Source organism: Chamaea fasciata, unplaced genomic scaffold (genome assembly GCF_029207755.1).
Source record: "Chamaea fasciata isolate MVZ Bird 193981 ecotype frontalis unplaced genomic scaffold, bChaFas1.0.hap1 SCAF_4, whole genome shotgun sequence".
In the NCBI taxonomy this organism is placed as follows: Eukaryota; Metazoa; Chordata; class Aves; order Passeriformes; family Sylviidae; genus Chamaea; species Chamaea fasciata.
The window spans coordinates 76,235,842-76,250,965 of NW_027094089.1; the positions used below are offsets into that span (position 1 = coordinate 76,235,842).

Genomic DNA, 15,124 nt, shown 5'->3' on the forward strand with positions numbered 1-15,124 from the left:
AAGGAGGTGTCAGTATCAGTCTCCAAACCTCACATTGTTCCAATTCTGCACAGATTTAAGAGCATTTCTGCATCAGTACCTTTCACACAAACTGGCAAAACATATTTCCATTAATTGTTCTGTCCTTCCTAGTGATGTTATCTGTTATTTGGGTTGTAAATATTTGGAGTAAAGTCCCAGAATATCCATTAGATTTCTCTTTCTTTCCCACATTGCTGCAAGCATTATAGGATGTTGAAGGCATGAGCATTTACTCCCACGTGGTATAAGCAAAAAAAAAAAAAAAAAAAAAAAAAAAAAAAAAAAAAAAGAGACAAGTCTATGAGATGGGTTGTTATTACATTTTTTTTTTCATATGATCATTGCATTCATTGCACACCTTTTGTCTGATTTGAAACCCTCCTTTTTAGTCTCTCCCTGCAAAACCAGCCTATTCCCAATACATCCCCAGGCATACAGGAAGAGATGAATGGTGTGGGCCATACAGTGAGTCATTGTTCCTAGTAAAGCCTTCTCCATGTTCCTTGCAAGGCTGTCACTGCCAGTGGGGGATTTATATTCTGGAGGGAATGAGGAACTAGGGCTTTACAAAGCATCTGGCAGACACAAATCCCTGGGATTTCCAGTCAGTTTCAGCTATTTATGCCCTGGTGAATGGACAAGCCATATACTGTAATGAGTTCTTTTTCTTGAGGTGGAAAGGGGATCAGATAAATGGATTCACAAATCCAGTGGCCCCATCAGCTTCTGCCCTGTCACTGCAGCAGCATGTGAATGGGATTATTTCCGGCCTTTTCAAGTCCTGCCTTCCTGAATGTGATATGCTCTCCCCTTTTCCCCTCTCATCCTTCCAGCTTGAGAGTTCCTGCAAAAGATTATCCCATTCTCAAGACATAAAGGCGTGATTGGAGTGATAGTATTTGCTTGGGAGGAAAGATGCTTTTTGCCCCTAAATACAATTAAACACTAAAAAGATCCAAGATCATCACTGACAGCAAGTCATTATGAACCTATAGGCATTAATGTCTGAGCAGAAGGAAAGCAGTGAGAGCAGGAGAAAGAAGTTTAGCTGCTATTCAAAGAAGACCTCAGAACCAGACTGATTAATTTTAGGTAGAGTCAATCCAGGACTACTGTGTGTTGAAGGTGCAGCTCTCATGCTATGATAACAATTTCATTTTGTGCCTTCCTTTACTTAGGTGAACCAAACTAAATTTCAGCCCTCTGAAATACACCTCTAGTATGAAACACCTTTGGCTTCTATCCTCTGTCAAAGCCATGCAAAGGGGAGCTCGAATTACTTCTCATTAAGTCAAAAAACCTGTATGCTGATGAAACAGCCCGTATTTTAGTGTTCATGCTAAATAATTCTGGTATGTCAGACCAAAGAATTTACGTGTTCTTTCTGCTACAAAAGGCTTGATGAAAATAAAACCAAGACAATAAATCCCCGGTGAAATACCAGACCTTTTCCCAGGAGAATGCTTAATGTCATCCTGGTCTAATCTAATTCTGAAATACTTTAATATTATTTGGGATCTGAGCAGTCTGGAAGTAACAGCATTTTTGAGGCCCTGAGTAATGTTACTCATTTCTCCAGCCTCCAGCAAGGAGGGCTTTTAATCAGCTGATACTTTAACCCCTTGGAATTTCATCCTGAAGTTAGAGGGAGATGTAAACCCTGGCTGCAGTTCTGAAAGAATCCACTGACATGGTTGTTGTCACACATGGCCAGGCAGGGAGGGCTCAGCAAAAGGCTGCTAGATGACACCATTGCTCCTCAGCAGTTGGTAAAGAAAAGGTTTATAGGGAACATCAGGTCTTGGTGCAGCATCTCCACTACAGGTATTCATCATGGAAATGTGGCTGGAGTGCCATGAGGTTCAGATTCCAGATGTCTTGTTATCCATCTCAGCAGTGAAGGGGAAGGGGAAAAGAAGAAGCAGGAGAGGAAGTGAAGTGTAAAGACTCATATGCCTGTCACAGGATACTCTTGTCTTTCAAAGCGACATGAATGGTATTTTGTTTGGCTATTGATATGAGTAATAGGGAAGAAGGACAAGAGAACTGCCTGGGGTCAGAAACAAACGTATGTGGTGCTGAAGCTTTGTCTTGGCCCTTCAGACTGTTTGGGACTGTTTGACAGGGCATTTATGACTTTTTGTGGACCTGGCCAATGCCTGGCACACTCTAAGAGGGGATATAGTTGCTTTGGATCTGATTGTTTCACTTGGCATGGGGGTTCATTTGCCCCATTAGCACTCCTGTCCTTAGCACTGTGAAGAAAATCTTAAACAATGGCCCCTGAAATTTGGAGAGGAAATAGCTAGACTTTTATCATCTAAAGTTGTATCACCATTGCAAAAAAGATAAATGGAATTCTCCAAACCTAGTCTTATGGAGGAATGTTGGTATAGAAGTTTCAATAGAAGCAGAATTGGGCTCTCCCCATCATATATGTTGCTAGCATAAAAAAAGTCTCCACAGAGTCTCTTGAATTTAGGGAGAAAGCTCACACCTAGTATTTCTGGATCCAAACTTGGCAAAAAATCACAAGCAGGTGACTTTATTATTCTGTATGTCTAATGTCAGTATCTATTTTTGTAGGAAGTAAATGTAGCTCCCTCATGGACCTGTCTTGTTTGACCTAGTCTAAGAAAGCCTCAATGTAAAAAAGAGACAGAAAAGGAAGAAAACTTTGTAAAACATCCTCTTAGGCATGCTGTGACTTTCTGTGCAGAAAAGTTACACCAGTTTACATCAATCCTATTATACTCATGTTTTTTCCTATGTAAGCACAGCATAGATATTCTAGTTAAGTCAAATCTGCATATTCGGCTGAAGCAAAAAAAGCACCTGGACCCATCTCCTCCCAGACAAAAATGTTTAAAAGATTTGACAAGAAGACACAAAGTCAAGAAAAATAATTGTATGTTCATATTGTCTTTTAAAATAAGACATTACATTTATTTAATTTCCTTCTTCTGGACACTGTTAACTTTAAAAAGAATGACTTCTAATTTCCTGGGAGAAAATAGGACTTAGTTTGCTGTCTGAAAGTTATGTTCAAAGTCCCAGATGAGATGAGATGAGATGGCTTATTTAAATCCCCATGAAATTGCTGAACCTTGATTCCCTCCATCAGGGGTTGCAAAACAGAGATGGCAGGAGAAGCTTTGGTGGATGGCCTGCCACTGGTCCTCCACTGTTTACATCCTTGAATCTGATTGCTCATTTATATTGTGCGATTATGGGTATGGCCTTGGAGAAGATTTGAAGAGCAGATATGACTTGCCAAGCTTCAGGGAGCTACAGTCCCTTGGGCTTTTGAAGCACCTGGAACTTGAGAGGGAAGATGTGTGCTAATGTCTTTACAAAATATTTGATGGGTGAAGGTATGCGTGTTAAAGTCTTTGAAATGGGTCTTAATGTCTCTGCTAACACAGGGGCAGTAGGTTTGTTGCAGATGCCAGACAGCTTGGCCTCTGAAACAGTCAAGTGGGTCTGCATAAGTTTGAGTTTCTGAACTTTGGGGTAAAATGTCAAGTTCATGGGGAGAATACCCGGTTGGTGTTTCGGGAAGGCTGTACCTTCCTAGTACCTCAGCCAGTGGGGAAAGGAAGAGGGCAAGGTGTGGCCAGGAGTTTAGGATAAAAGGAGTCTGCACCCTCCTAACCTACGGGAGAAAAAACTTTGGGGATGTGAATGTGTGTGTGAATGGACTCTCTCGCTTTATTCGAATAAAGTTGCAGGACTCCTCTGCCTCTTTTATGGACACTGGCTTTTCTTAGTGTGATTTTCCATACAAGCTGAAAGTGTGCTTTTTAGTCAAACAGATGGCTGTGAAAACCTTGCAGAGAACAGCAGTCTGACACCATGGGCGGAGGAGCCTGGGCTGAGCAGCCCGCTGTGCTGCACCTGTGTGCACACGGCTCTGGCTGCACGACGGACAGAAGGACTAGTCACAGCTTAGTGCTGCGGTCTTACTTTGAACAGCGCAACCGCCGATAAAATAGCATCATTTTCTTAAGTAATGCTTTTATCAAGGACCAGAAGTCCCAATGACACTGATCCGCGCATAAACTTCTGCGACCGACTAGTGTCTAAGCAGTAGTTTATGGGCCCTGGAAGCCCTCGGCTCTTGCACCGGTGGGAGTGTGCTGCAGCCCCCGAGGCCGCGCCCCTCCCGAGCGGCTCTTCAGGGACCGCCCGGCTCGGCCTTCCCGGGGCGGGGGCGCCGCGGCTCCAGCCCCGCACGGAGGCGGCCGGGCGGGGCCGGGCGGGGCCTGGCCGGGCGGAGAGGCGCGGCGCGGAGTCCCGTTAGAAGCAGCGCGGAGCCCGTGCGGATCGCCACCGGCGCAGGAGGAGCGACGGCCGTGCCCAGCTCGCCGGGAAGATGCCGAAAACGGTGGGTGCCGCCGGCGCGGGGCAGAGCGGAGGCCCCGCCGCGGGGTCCGGGCGGGTGCGCGGGGCCGGGCGGGCGCGGCCTGGGGGCTCCTCCCGCCTGGGCTCGGCTGCGCCCCGGCCGGCGGCGGCCGCCGCAGAGGAAGCGGCCAGGGGCACGAAGGAGTCCCGGGGAGCGGAGCCTCCCGCCCGGCCCTCCATCTTGTGCTTCCCCTGCCGGTCTCCCGCGGCTCCCCCGCCCGAGGGGCCGCGCCGGGGCCGCGCCCGGACCGCGGGGTCTCGGCGCGGCGGGGCCGCCTCTCCGCCCTAACATGTCCGGCGGAGCGCGGCGGCGCCGCCCGCCCGCGTGTGAGCCCGGACCGCGGGGGGAGTAGCGGGGCGAGGCTTCCGAGAGCCTGGTGGGAGCGGGTGGCTGCTATGGCCGCCTCGTGAGCTCCCTGAAGGGGAGAAGTTGGGGTTTTCACAACTTGCAGTTAAGTCAGTTTGGGTTGCCAGGGAACCTTGTCCCAGCTTGACTCGAGGTATTTCTCGGCTAAAGAGGTTTTAGTACTTTAGAAAGTCTAGTCAAGTCTGTACTTGACTCTCCTCGCAGCAGGAGTTTGGTGACTAATGAGTAGCATGGGTTTTTTCCATTTAATTTCTCCTGGTTGGAGTAAAAGAATTGGTCCCGGCCCTTCATTGATAAAACAGGAAGGAGCAGGCTGGAAGCCTCTGGATGTTTCCGAACTGGAGTGATCTGAAATGGCCTAAGAAAATCTAATGTTTAAGCGAAGAGTCTGTGGTTTACATAAAGGAGAGAAAAAACAATCCGAACAAAAACTCATACCCATACAAGTAGAAGTTGAAATGAAATCCACCGGGATTTTCTTTTCTTAATAGTTCAGTTTCTTAACTTTAGATATTGAATGCCTATTTGATTGACAGCTACTTTTCCTGATGTCTTAAAAGCCATCTCTGATAGCATGGATAGTTAGATGATGATGATTATTATTTAAACATCAACATCTTAAAGGATATCAAACTTCAAGGTTAAGACAGTATTTTCTTAAGCTTTAGAAAGGCCTTCCATCAAATATTAATGATGGTTAGTGAAGATCTACTTACTAAAAAAGCTAAAATACAGGCAACAAGTTTGGTAAGATTAACAGAAATTGCACAAGTTAGGGGGCTTCTGTGTAAAATACAGTTGAGACCTTTTAGCCAGAGAGTTCACAATCTTGATTAGTGACTTTTTTTTTAGTGTGGATCGGCCAAGTAATCCTGAACAAGAGAGGCTTGCGGGGCGGGGTTCCCAGCACCAGGCTGAATCTGAACGCTGGCTTCGAGGTGCTCATTGCAGCCTCTGCAGACACACCCTAGGCTGGATTCACCTTCTCAGTCTGTTGCTTTCTGGTTTTGACAGAGCACTTCTGGTTTTGACAGAGCAGTTCTGCTTTCAGAGCTTTTAAAAACTGGAGCAGATAGAGAAATGCAAGCGTTTTGGTGTAATGCTTTGTATTGCACACTGAAGATTCTACAGAAAGTGGTGCCAGTGTCTGTGCCTGTTGCAGTACAGAGCTGCAGGCCTGCTGCTGTATCAGCCTTTGGTTTCCTGCCCCATCTGCTCTAGTTACAGACCCAACTGAAATAATATTTGAAACATTATTTCTTGATCTCTGGTTTGCAGGAACAGGATATGCTGGCATAGCTGTGTAATCAGTTCTTCATGTGGAATAAACATGACTACTAGTGTGCTAGCTTAAGATTTGTTAATAGCTGCTTAATTAACAAAACAGTAAGATGTGAGATACTTTCATCAATCAAGGAAAAAGTCAAGGTCAAATGTGGGTGAAACCTGGGCAGTTAGGTGTAGGTTTATGTGGGCTTCATCGCAAAAATAAATCCATTGTGAAGAAGACAGATGGAGGAAATGTTCTAGGGAACAGTTCTGGCTGGGCAGGATAAGCATTTGTGTCAAAACTACTTGGTTGGTAGCTCTTATCATTCATCTCACCAGGCTTACAGAAACATGCTGCTGCGTGGCTTAAGCAGCAAAACCTGTTGGGTTCTGTGTCTCTACACCTCCTCAAGCTAGGCTAACTGTTAGTACACGTAGCTGGTGGTTTCCGTTTTCTTATGTGAGGTTTGCTATGAGTGACACTAGGCTGTGCAGCACTATTAATAAGAATCCAAGATTAACTCTGGTAACCTTTGAACTAGTGCACATGATTTGCTGTTGTGACATGTAATGGGAAGGGGGGGATTGGTTACTGGAGGCTTTGAAGGCTTTGAAGAAAGTCCATCATGCATCAGCCTGCTGATCCTGCCATATTCTCAACAGGAAACCTTCACTGTTTTGTCTAGTGATACAACTCTAGTTTAAATATTTTGTGTTCTGGAAAGTTTGTGAAGTGCGAACAGTTAAAGCAGACACCTAAAAAGGCATATAATTCCCCTCATGTTTTGTATTGTAGAGGTTGGAAGCAGTTGAGTGCTAAAAATGAGCCATTGTCAAGCTCTGAAAAGTCTCTCCTCCATTTGTCAGCAGTCTGTTTACTTGCCAAGATCTCTCCCTGACTGATGGGTGGGAGGCTTGTGTGTCAGGATTCATTGCCTATGCATGTGCTTACTCTGTGGCTTTGTGAATGGATGGGCCACTGAACATGAAACAGAACATTCATCACATGTGAGGTGGACACTCAACAGTCCTGTCACTAGGACTTGGGCAGTTGTGTTTTAGGTAACATAAGCTTCACTCATTGTGGGGAGCGGGTTTTAATCAAAGCTAGTCTTTTGAATGAATACCGAAGCTGTTAGGAAATAATAAGGGAAAAGGAAACTTTATTATACCTTAGTTTGAAGCTAAGTATAGCAATAGTTATTAGGATCCTTAGAGACCCTGTCTGTAGTTTGAATTGATGGTCTTAATTCTCAGCTGGACTCGAAAGCATTTTTCCATTGTTCTTTGGAACTCAAAGGTTCTGGTTAGAAGAAAAGTAACTGATCGAGGTGTCTACCAGGAGGACTCTCTGGTTAATTAGTTTCTTGTGTGTAGCTACTTGCTACCAAATGCTGCAACAAGATGGCAACTATGAGCAGAATGCTACACTTGTTTGCCTGAGAGTTCTTGACTTTTTTCTTTTCTTTCCTCTTGTGGAATTTTCTTGATGTCTTGGAGGGGGAAGGGATAGTCATGAAAATGCGACCTTAATAGATGGGCACTTCTCTCTTGATCCTGTGCTATGAAGGAACTCTAGAAGCATTCTAGATGCCTTCTGTCTTATTTCATGACTGACCCATTCGTGCTATCTCTCCCTTTCCTCACTCAGTACAGCTTGGGAAGCTTGGTGACACTGATCCAAGTTTGACGTTTGTGCTAATTTGTTAGGCAAACTCAATCAATTCATTATATGTTTCTTCTAATGCCATCAGATATTTGACTTGCTGTAAAGAGGTGTGTTTGAATGCTCCCAAAGACCTTTCTCTATAAAGAAGTGTGTTGGTGATTCACCCTGTTGCTGATTTTGAGATGACTTTGTACTTCAGAAGCAACAATAGCTAAAACATGGTGCATTTACAATGGAACCAGGTAAACTACTGAAACTAGTAAGCTTGTGTCTCATAGCTCTATCTGTAGCTTTATACTTACCATGGGATTTTTGCGAAACAGGAAAGGTTTTTACACCCTAGCTTGTATTGTATTCAACAGCTTGGTTCCTAGGTTCTGCAAGAATATCAGGGTTTTACTTCATGTCAGATGAAGCAATTGAGCCTGACAGTGAGCAAAGGCTTCTGTTTGGTACGTTTAGGCCCTCTATATTAAAATTAAACAGGGATTTTAAAGTATACCATTGATGATAAATAAACATTCACTTTGTTTTTACACACTGGTGTAATCTTCCTTTCTCTTCCTATGGCAAGCCCTGAGCCTGACTGGGCAAGAGCCATCAGTTATAGAGGTTTTGCAGTGTTGTAAGCAAGAGTTGTTCCAAGTGCCTCATCTGATTTGGTAGTCATGATCCAGTTTACAAAACTTCAAGGTGACAATGTTACATATAAGAGTGCTTATCATAAAAGAGGTTTTAGAAGATTAACATCTTAGTTGAGTCCTTTATCTAATTTTTGCCCTCTTGATCTCTTGCCCGAGGCAGCTGAGCAAGAAGCAGGTTGGTGAGGTGCACCCAATAAAAGGGGCCCAAGGAGGGCTTTAGGTCTGCTGCTTCTGCTGTAAGACAGGGCTGCCTCCTATCAGGGGTTCATTACCACTCACTTCTTGCAAATATCCTGTTGCCATAACAAACAGCATCTTTTTTAAATCTTCAGGGCATTGTAGCCCTTTCCTTGGAGTGATTCTACCTCGTCTGGTTAGTCGCCCCTGAAGTTTAGTTACAGTTCTTACTTTTCTCATTAGGATGGTTCATAAGATGTCTTAATATGGGCTCCTTTATTTTGAAAGGAAATGGCATCTCTGCCTCTAGAGGAAAGTTGTTTCAGTTGTTTTATATATAATGTCTAGTCTGATGCAAAATTCTCCTCAAAAAGCTCACTAAGTCCCTAGTAGCTGCTTGAAAGACAGCTGATGAACTGAAACCGAAGGATTCAAATACCTTCTGCTTGTGATACTGGATGTGCCGGGGGACAGCACCCTCCTGGGACTGCTGGCCTGGCCATGTCCCTGCTGATCAATGGCTACTCCACAGAGAAGCCCCTCTTCCTCCACAGAGGTGGCTCTGGCTCTGCTCCAGGGTATGAAGGAAACTGACTAAAAGCTTCCTCTGGCTGCGTCATCTCCTGGACTCTTTCCTGGCTCGGTGCAGCTCAAGCAACCTTATTTGGCTGACTTCATTTTTTTTTTTTTTCCCTTCCCTTCTGTGCAGCAAGAGGGCCTCCCTGAATTTGCACAATAAAGCTGTTATCTGTGCTTAATCACTGTTCTGAGAACTACAATGGGGTTGGTTTGGAAAGAGCTCCAAGATTTCAACTCCTTGGATGTCTATCATTCCTGTGTCCCATTTCCCTTTTGTCTATTTGCTAAGTGATTCTACTAGAAACAAACTCCAGTGAGGAGTCTGTGCTGCCGTAGTCACACTATTGGAAAAGAGGAAATCTCTCTACCCAGGAATAATCCAGGGTAATTAACTGATGTAAATTAAGAGCAATAGTAAGCAGCCAGTTAATTGCTTGCTTTTCCCTAGGGGTATTTGGGAACAGCAGGTATTTGTACAGTGCAGCCAATAATACTGAATTAAGAATTTGTTTTTATCCCATCTGAAACTTCCAAACTAGGCTGAAGTGTCTAGGTTGATGGAAGGTCACTCTTTGAAGCACATCTTTTTGTAACATTCCTGTGGCTGTTTCTAGGTGGAGCATTCAAGTGTTTTGGAAGTTGTGGGCATAAAACCCACCCTTCTGAGTCCACTAGCTAATGCTGACTCTTAAGGTAAGAGGTAAGAAGAGACAGTCAGTGCAGGCTTGGTGGTTCCAAGACCACAGGGTCATCTACAACTGTTTCGGGGTTTAGAACCTGAAATTGCAGATATTTGGGCTTTATATTGACAAGAGGCAATTATGGCTGCAGCAACTGTGGCTATCAATAGGTAGGTGATCTAGTGCTGCTTCCTTCCTGCCAGATGTGAAAGGATATAATCACTTCTATGAATGTATGATCCTCTAGAGCAGTAGTGGGGCAGTCAGAAGCTCCTCAACTTTGTATAGCAGCTTGTTGAACTTAAATGAGGAAAAAACACCCTTAGAAGATGTTTTTAAAGGCATGACTCCTGCAGAATGCTTTTCCCTAGTTGCTGTAACATCTCTAAAGCTGCAGTAGTTGTTCTGAGGAACCGATTGAAAAATACAAACTGTGGATGAAAGAACATTGACCAGTTCTCATCCTATTGCCAGGCTAAGGAATAGGAGTACTTGGCCATGCTAGGCCTCTTTCCCTCTGGCTGTTGCTGGTTGATTAATAGCTATGGACAAGGGCACAGGAGTGCCCTAAAGGAGGAATGAATGGAAATGCTCTGAATCTGATCAGCTCTGTAGAGAAACATGTAATTAGGCAAGAATGAGGTGATGGACTAGAAGGGGGAAGTGACACTCCTTTCTCTGCCAGCTGGGATTCTGTGTAGAGTAAAATGAAATCTCAGAAGAGTTCAGAAAGTATACCTGAAACAGTGAATCAAGTGTCATGGTATTCATGGTCCAGACACAGCTGTGTTCTTACAAATTTCTAGTTCTCTTTGCCAGCTTGTTTGTTTCCAAGAGGAAGGCTTCACAGGAGGCAGAATTTTACTGTCCTGGAGTGTGTGTACTGTAAAAACTTGCTTGTTGTATTTTTTGTCTTTTTTTTTGGTAGGGGCAGTAGGGTTGTTAAGTTGATATTGGAGAATTTTGCATGTAACGTATTGAAGAACAGTTATTCTGCCACTGTATGCCTTCCTATGTTCTTGAGGTGGAACCATAGAATCAGTTTGGTTGAAAAAGACCTTTGAGTCCAGCTGTAAACTGATGACTTTCTGCAGCCATGAACCATTCTTGTCTGTATGTATATCACTGGTTTGTACTATTCTCCTTGGTAGGCCCTCATCAGAACATTCTTTCCTCTCTTGATTGGGAATCTAGTTCTGGTGGTGAAGTGACTTAGTACCGGAAAAACCTGCCATTGCAATATGATCAATCACTTAGTCACAGCACTTAATAAATATATTTGGTTTTATAACATAGCATAGAATTCTAGGCTAGCTAATGGAATTCTGGGCTAATTTTTTCCTTGCCATAGGTTTTCAACTGTACTGTACCGTTGAAAAGCTATGGCAAGGAAAAGTTTAGCCCAGAATTCCATTGTGCTTGCTTACAGTGCAAAACAGAGCTGCCAGAGAAATTATTAGGATGAAATGTAAAGATGCTTGGTATCTTCCAACCTCCAGATATGTGGCTTTTCATTTATAATGTCTCTAAGAATATAAATATGGCATAGATTTTATATTTTTAATTCACTTTTCCAGAACAGTATACTCAGAGGGAAAAAAAAATCAATTCATCAACATGCTAAAAGTCTTTTCAGGCAGTTTTCTGGATGGTAGGAGGGTTTTGGTTGTGTATATTTTTTTTTCTCTGTTAAAATCCAGAACTTGATATCTTCCTGACAATTGTAGTCTGCAGGACTTGCGGAATGCCAGCAAATGGTTCTGAAGGCACATTGTAAGAAATAAGGCAGTTCCACTGCTGACAAAACCAAGCAATATCAGGTTGCCCAGTAAAAATTGGTAATGCAAAACCCACACAATGCTTGGTGGTCCAATACATCTTCTTATATGAAAAGAGTCCTACTAATCCTATTAGTCAGAAATGATAGAGAAGGAAGGATTTGTACGTACATATTATAAGTAAGGATTTGCTTACAGATCGTTAAGTAGACACTTTAATGAAGGTAACCTCTTTGGACTGGCTGTGTTTGCCCCCTAGGGTGTGTTTTGCCCTCTTGTCTACAAGGGCACAGTGCTGGCTCCTCTTGGACCTGCTGCTGACCAGCACTCTCAAATCCCTTTCTGCAGTGCTGCTCTTCTGCCACTCCTCTCCCAGTTTGGACTTGAGCCTGGTATCACTCTGCTCCACGTGCAGAATCTGGCATTTGCTCTTTTAAAATTTTATGCCACCAATCAATCATGCTCTTATTTATCTAGACAGTCGATGAAAGACCTTGTGTCCCTTGAGTGAGTCAGCAGCACACCCAGTGCTGGTATTGTCAGTTCCTTTGGTAATGGTGCATTCAGCTCCTGCAATCCAAATCATTGATAAAGATACTGAGCTGCATTGGCCCTAGCGTGGAGACCTGGGGAACATCACTGGTGACTGGTTGCCAGCCAGACACAGCCCCATTCTCTGCAGCCCTCTGAGCCCTGCTGACACTGGTTTTTCATCCAGCACACTTTGAATTTCCTTATCTTGCTCCTGAACAACTTGTCCAGAAGGATGCTGCGAGAGACAGTGTCAAAAGCTTTACTAAAATACTGCAAAACTACATCCACCACCTTTCCTTCATCCATTGAGTGGGTGACCTTATTGTAGAAGGATACCAAATTAGTTACAGCTTTCCCTTCATGAGCCTGTGTTGGCTGTGCCTGATGATTGCATTGTCTTTTAAATACTTTAATGTCCTTTAAATGCCTTTCTGTAGCACCCAGTAACTTGGTTAATCTGATTACTCTGTGACTGCTAAAACAGATCTTCAAGAAAGCAAAATTGCTTGAAAAGCTGGAAGGGTTGAAAGAAATTTGCTTGTGCTGTAGCTTATAGCTGAGACAATAGAATACTTGATGTCTAAGCAATAAAACATGCAATATTGTGACATGTTTGGTTTGGTGTATGGTATTTGTGTGGTTTGTTCTGCTTTTAAAACCAGCAGTTAGCCTTTAGGATGTCACTAGATTATAGTCCTCATTGTATTCATATGTTCCTCTAAGTTTTTACAGCAGTCATTAATGGAGACACTGCTAAGAAGGGTGTTGCTTCCCTAGTGTGTTGTTTATTTCTACTGTACGCTACATCCAAATTTTAAGAAATATCTGTGGTCTGTGAGATAAGATTGAAAGCTTAAGCATCAATAACTGGTTTGCCAACATCTTGTTTATTCCATTTGTTCCTACATGTATCTCAACATTAAGGAACCATAAAACCACTTTTGAAAAAGTGACTGATTAACTTAATTTGTGTTTTTGGATAGGTAAAGAAAACTTCAGTCGAGATGTATTGAATCCAGGGTCTATCCATATTCAGTGTTCTGTGGCTGGAGTTAACCTCCTACAGTGAAAAATCAGGATCTGAGCTTGCATAAAGTTGAGAAACCTGGCTTCATCTGTTACTGAAAATGTGCTGTTTGAGCAACTGGATTTTTGTTGCAGTATCTGTAACTTTCACTAAGGCACACTCAACGTGTGAATTTGTTTGCATTGGTGAAATACTGGAAGCAGAGAGCAGTAAAATGATTATCTTCTATCACTTCACTATTCACAATCCCCTAGACAACCAGAAGCTGCTCTGTGAACTGTTAGACATGACTGCTCATTTTATGAGCTGCCTCAAAAACCGTAAGGTTACTGGTAATTTGAACAACAGGGTCAGAAAAGACTAGTATTACTAAAAATGTCAGGAAGCTCCACGTCCATGGTTGGGACTGTGGAAGGCTTGAAGAGTACTATTTTTCAACATCATGAAATGCTTTATCAGTGAGCCAAGAAAACATTTTGATAAGTGAGGTCTTAGTCCTCCTGCCTGCAGCTCCATTGTGCCAAGTTTGTTACAGAAGCTGGACTGTAACTTATTCTTTGCTGTAATACTGAGGTGACATACTTTCTTTGTTGCTATGATAGTCCTTCACCTCAAAAACTATTGAGGAACCCCTCTTACCTGAAGTTGGTATTGAAAAAAAAAAACAATTATTGACTTAATATTTTTTGGTTTGCTTAAAACACTAAACTGCACCTGAAATTGGTAGTATTCTGACCCAGCCACAACAAACTAGGAATCAGCAAGTTCCTGAAAGTTAATTTTCTTACTTTACTTGTAATGGCTTGCTGCTACATGTGTCTTGGGCTTTGTGAGATCTATAGACACCAATATCTTCTGCCCTGTGTACCTGGGGCTCTTTGTTGACAGTCATACATGCAGAAGTGCAAATCTCAAAAACCCCCAACTTAGTTTTTTTTTTTTTTTTTGTTTATCTTGCTCTGTGGTTTGTTACTAGCATCTTAGATTGAAGGGTGACTGCAAGAGGCAATGCAATGTATTATTCTCTGTTTGAATACCCTTTTGAACATCCAGCAGTTTAGGGTAGAGATCTTTTTTTGAAAGAGGTTCTATGTCAGCATTTCCAGCTGTACGGATATATCAGTATAGTTGTGTTGTCTTGAACTACTGAGAGACGGAGACTACTATAGAAAGACAAAGTAACTTCCAAATCACTAAAAGGTCAGACCAATCTAAATAGTATTTGCTTCAGCATCATGCACAGGAAATACAATGCTATCTTAATGTTTGTTCTGACAAACGCTAAATAATCAAGTAAAAATCTGACAGACGGCTGTCCTGCTCCTTTGCTCCTTCAAGTTCTGACAAATTTAAAACACAGACTTTGTTGCTTGCTCTGTACTTGATTCACCTCTGTGCAAAGTCTCTTCTGCCACTAAGCACCAAATATTTCTTAGTCACAGGTGACCAGCCACTTCTCTCATGGCTAAGTTTTGAATGTCTTTAATACTGCAAAATAATGCTTGGTGAGTGTCTCTTTTTTTTCTCTATAGAATATCTTGAACCGTCTGCTGCATTGCTCTTTCCTTTCAAGTTTTTCCTTGTCTTTTTACAAATAGCTTTGTGCACATGCTCTGGACTTAGAAAAGTTTGGCATAGAGGACTTCCCCATTTAATGATTTTACCATATTCTAATGACAGCTTTGATTTGGCAATGTTTGGGAGGATTTGAAAATAATTGTGATCTGAGAGGATTCTGACAGTCTTATAAACCAAGTGATTTTGCTGGTCTACCATTCCCTTAGAGAAAGATGGGTGATTAGATGCATTAATGTGGATCTATCCATTTCCACAACAAGCCTGAGCAGGAGTAGTTAGCTGCTCTTACTGCCCCCAGTGTTCTGGAGAAGTGCAGTTAGGGGTAAGATATCTGCATGCAGGAACACTAAAGGAGCCCCTCACTTTGAACAAAGTTGAATTCATGTCTGCCAACCCT

At 42.9% G+C, this 15,124-nt stretch overlaps 1 protein-coding gene across 1 annotated transcript in view; it reads left to right on the forward strand.

Annotated features, from left to right (window-relative positions):
- Nucleotides 1-4,306: 4,306 nt before the first annotated feature.
- The window catches only part of MSN (moesin), a 41,579-nt gene continuing 30,761 nt past the window's right edge, over nt 4,307-15,124 (forward strand). The window contains exon 1 of the mRNA XM_066182119.1: nt 4,307-4,408. Coding sequence (XP_066038216.1) covers nt 4,397-4,408 — 12 coding nt within the window. The 5' untranslated portion in view covers nt 4,307-4,396. The remainder of the gene's footprint in view (nt 4,409-15,124) is intronic.